This window comes from Vanessa tameamea, chromosome 17 (assembly GCF_037043105.1).
Source record: "Vanessa tameamea isolate UH-Manoa-2023 chromosome 17, ilVanTame1 primary haplotype, whole genome shotgun sequence".
Lineage (NCBI taxonomy): Eukaryota > Metazoa > Arthropoda > Insecta > Lepidoptera > Nymphalidae > Vanessa > Vanessa tameamea.
The window spans coordinates 3592629-3597335 of record NC_087325.1 but is presented as its reverse complement, the minus strand read 5'-3'; the positions used below and the strand labels follow the sequence as shown (position 1 = coordinate 3597335).

Sequence of the window (4707 nt, the reverse complement as noted above, 5' to 3'; positions counted from 1 at the left end):
TGTGTTGACAGCAAATGCATAAGGTCAAAGCTTAAGCCGAGTCTACGACCTTTTCACCACATCGTTAAGATTCAGTGTTTCATTTTTCTAATTGTCTGTACTAATTTTATGTGTTAGTGGTGAATAATGTTCCATATTATTATAATTATATATATGTACTTATATAATATATTAGGGAGAGTAAGTATTAAGTTCTGATCATTTATATTAAAAAAAATATTGCATCAAAAACGTTTATTTTGTTTTAATATATACAATGATTAAAAATTTATCTTTTTAGGTTTTTTAAATGTTTCTTGAGCAACTGATTTTGCTTGATAACCTAAATCTTCAATATTGTCGTCATCAAGAGTCTGCAGCTTAATAGAGGTCTCTTCTTTTTTGTTATTTACCTGAAATTGAGACATATTTAAAATAAATAAAACGTCTTAAAAGAGTTGGTGAAACATAGAGAAGTCCGATAAGTAACTGACGCGTGACCAAAATTTAAATTAATATGAGCATCGCGTCATGTAGCCTTAGGTGCTATACCACTTCTAAATTTCCGTCCATAATAATGAATGCTAAATAGAAAATGAATGAGTTTTTTTTAAACAGTTTATATTGACAATAGGCGCGACACGCGACAATTTAATTAAATGAATGCAGAAAATAATTATAATAAAATTACTGAAATAATTATAATAAAATGAATGAAATTTGAACCTGTTCCGAAACATAATATCTAGCATAATACTAAATCTCTTTAAAAATAGAGCTTTATTCTGTAACATCTACATTTTTAAGCTACATTTGACAATACCTAAAAATATTTGGCTTGAAAAAAGGTATTCAATATAGAGAACAATGATATATATAACTATATATCATTATTATACGACGATATGTGTATTATCTATCTTATTATAGGGAACAGCATCCACGTTTTCTAAAAACTGAGTTAAGAATTAAAGAAAAGCCTTTGTTTAAAATCCAGCCTTCTTTTAAGTTTGATAATAAGCATTGATGCCTAAAGTACATCTATGCATCTCTGTCAATCTCACTAGATTGCTACAAGACCCTTGTTGCACTAAAAATATTAGGATTTTCGTTAAAAAGTTGATTACAGTCATAAATTATGATTATTTATATGCACATGTCTGTCAACCATATCAATAATAGTAAACACTCATCAAATTTTTATAAAAGCCACTTATGAAGTATGATTTATTAAAAAAAAGCTTTGTATCTTATCTATTTAAGTGCTGCTGTTAGAACAAACTTTTATCAATCAATTTATCAGTTATATAGAAAAGTATTGAAAAATATATTTTATTGTAGTACTTTTAATAAATACAAAAAGCAGAATTCATTCAATTGATATCTGTTCAAAAATAAAATCTCCTTTGTAAGGCGAGTATGAAAAAACTGTATTTTTTTAAAAGCACAAAAATCTACACAATTTATTGCAATATTCTTTAAAAAAAAAAAAGTTTTACTCACCGTTGGGCAATCTTTTCTCAAATGAGTAACATCTCCACATAATTTACAACATCCACCATTAGGGTACAGACCCTTGGGATTATCAGGACATTGTCTTGCTATGTGCCCCTGAAATCAGTATCAGTTTATTATATAAAGTATTCTTTATTGAAAATATACAAACTTAATTGTTTTGTTACTTATAAAGCATTACAGTCAATCAATTCCATGTTGGCCATTTCGAAATTAATCATGAGTGTTGTTGTTGTTTGTTATAATCATGCAGTAGTATAATATATTATTGAATTACACTTTATGCTTTTACTTTTTTAAGAGTGTAACATCAGTTTGGCCAACTAATATTGCATGTATCATAATAGGTTATAAATATTCTGTATAAAATATACTAATATTATATGGGATAGCTGACATATAATGTAAAATATGTAGTACTCATATATACTCACGGATTCTTTACAAATGAAGCATGTAGCAAATCTGAATTCTTTGTCCCTTTGTACTTTGCACTCAAACTGTCTGTGCTCAGTAGACCCACATTTGAAACAGACGCCTTCAGCTGAATCAACACCTGGTATGTTTGCCTTTAGGTCAGGACAGTCTGACAGATTATGTCCACCTTTCCTACAATTGTAACACACTTCCCTTTTAACTCTAGCCAAGGCTTTTTCAGCTCGCCGCCTCTCCAGCTTCATTGTCCTCTGTACTTCACTTTTTGGTATGCCTTTCTTAATCATATTCTTTTTTAATTCTTCAAGTCGTTCTGCATCTTTTTTCATGATGGGGAATCCATCAAATCTCACTAATTCAACTTCTTTACCATTAATAATAAGTTGGAAACTCTTGTCATCAATAGGTTTCCTCCTCTGTGGTTTACCATTCTTTGTTTTATTTTTAAGTTTCCTTGAACCCTCAGAATTATATGAATTTTCATTTTGGCTATTTGTGTTGGACGAAGCAGATTTATTATTTTTAGGATTATTATTTTTTGCATTAGGGTTTTTATCTTGTATATTTTGCATACTTTTGCTAGTATCAGATTGATTATTTTGCATGTCGGCAATTATAGACGTACTACTATTTGAAACTTGCATTGTAGATTCAGATAAGCCTTTCTTCTTTATGCTTTTTTTTTGCTTTTTCTTTGATACATTTTGTTCAGATGATAAGCTGGCATCATTTTCATTCTTATGTTCTAAGTCTGAAGTTATTTTTTTTTTGGTTTTCGTAATTTCATTTTTTTCAATGTGACATTTGTTATTACAGTTTACATCAGCAACTTCCGGTGGGCTTACTGGTTTTTCTTTATTTTCCTTTTTATTTATTTTTTGTTTTGGTTTTGATATATTTTCAGATTCCGGAAAATCACACCATGTAGCTTTTCTCTTCTGAACCTTATGTTCTTTAAGGAAGTTATTATAATTTTCTATTCTTTGTTGTTCTGCCTAAAACATTGGAAAAGAGTAGAATTAGTCAACTAATTATTCAAAAAAGTAATAAGTGTAATAGAGCATAAAATCATAATTACCTCTTCTCGTTTTTTGCATTCTTCACTATCAGTTTTAGCTTTTAACATGTGTTCTTTCATCACTTCCCATGGTGTACTGTCTTCAGGAGATTTAAGGTTAGAGGCTTTAGAGCCTTTTGCTCTAGCGAATCTAGTCATTTTGTTTATTTAATGGTATATTCACAAGTCACAGTTTCGTTTTTTAATTTTGTAATACAGTTTCCACTATAATGTGAATGAGATGCCTGTCGACATTATTCAACTTTTGGAATTTATATTTCACTCGACACTCATAACCTTATCTGGATTATGACCATATGACATGACACATGTGGCAGAAACTTCAAAAATGTCAATTGTCAAAACGTCAATATTGAAGGAACCATTCAAGTGTTGCTACTATATAACTCGAGCTCAATGCTCGATCTAAATAAAATAATGGATAATATGAATGTAAGTTTAAAAATAACCCATACAATATTAGTATATTATATTATATATATGAACGAAAGTAACTGTCTGTTGTGCCTGTCTGTTACTCCTTCACGGCCAAGCCACTGTATCGAATTTGTTTAAATTTTGTCTGACGCAAGCTTGAACCTCAAGGAAGAAATATTTGTTTAAACCTAAAATATGGCGATCAATCCGCTAAAAGAGAAGCCGCGTTCGACGATCTTTATCTTATTACTACAATCAAATTATATTTCGGAGCTGGTTTCACAATACCATTACTAGACTATTATACTTTCTTTTTTGTTCTTACCAAATACCCACCTATGCAGGTTCTATGCATGTGTGATGCAAGCACATTTTAATGTTATTTTAAATAAATATCAAATATGTCTCCTTACGCATTCTTTCTACTTCACCGTAATACGGTAATGACAGACCGTCGTTTCAAGGCATCGATGACTTTGAGTAAAAAGCAAGATATAAAACAAGCTTGTGGGTTGTTACCCCAATTTCACTTACACCAGCAAAACTACTGGATATTACTGGAAAATGTAACCTTGACCATGCTATTTGACACTGAATTGAAACCGACATTGACAAGGTGGAGTTTGAACTTGAGCGAGGGCGACTTCGAAGTTTTGCTACTGGAGATCTTGATAAATTAGGCAAAGCTAATGTAGGTCCACTTGAATTATTGGAGTTCAATGTCGAATCTAAGCCCGAAATCTCCGTGCCTAACATTTTCATAATGCTCAGAATATTTTTGACAACTGCTATAAGTAATGCTAGTTGTGAAAGGAGCTTTTCGAAACTGAAATTGATAAAGAATTAATTGCGATCTACGATGAGTACGCTGAGATTGACTAATCTAGCTATATTGTCGATTAAACAAGACCTGACTGATGCAATCGATATTGAAAGTGTGATCAAAAACTTTGCTGAAAGGAAGACTAGAAAAGTTGAATTTTAATCTTTCAGTTGAGGTTGTAATGATACTCGTGCGCAAAAGAGCGTTCGTGAAGTAGGCGATTTCTCCATTATTGTATCACGTTTTCTCTGCAATTTTTCTAAGTGATATTCTACCTTCTATTCTATGTCAAAAAATGTTAATTTCACTTTTCGTACTTTCAATAAAATTTTAGTAATATAAAAGTATAAAATACATAATATAAAAGTACTCTTTTTACCATGCCCCAAATTTTTTATAATAGATTGCAAAAATAAGAGGGCGGCAAATTTGGAATCCGCACCGGGTGCTAGTGACCTAT

General features: G+C 30.8%; 1 protein-coding gene across 1 annotated transcript; it reads right to left on the bottom strand.

Moving 5' to 3' along the window:
• Nucleotides 1-219: 219 nt before the first annotated feature.
• LOC113400410 (zinc finger CCHC domain-containing protein 9-like) lies at nt 220-3286 on the bottom strand. The gene is made up of 4 exons (XM_026639966.2): nt 3008-3286; nt 1929-2924; nt 1483-1590; nt 220-392 (listed from the first exon to the last, which is right to left on the bottom strand). Exons 1-4 carry the CDS (start codon nt 3143-3145, stop codon nt 261-263), a joined length of 1374 nt encoding a protein of 457 aa, XP_026495751.2. The 5' UTR covers nt 3146-3286; the 3' UTR covers nt 220-260.
• Between the last annotated feature and the right edge of the window lie 1421 nt (nt 3287-4707).

Bases quoted from the DNA above. Each gene is read 5' to 3' on its own strand.
- LOC113400410 (XM_026639966.2), bottom strand. From the start codon at position 3,145: ATGACTAGATTCGCTAGAGCAAAAGGCTCTAAAGCCTCTAACCTTAAA. The intron at 1,591-1,928 runs GTGAGTATATAT...TACTGATTTCAG, and splicing joins GCTTCATTTGTAAAGAATCC to GGGCACATAGCAAGACAATG. The intron at 393-1,482 runs GTGAGTAAAACT...TCTCAATTTCAG, and splicing joins TGAGAAAAGATTGCCCAACG to GTAAATAACAAAAAAGAAGA.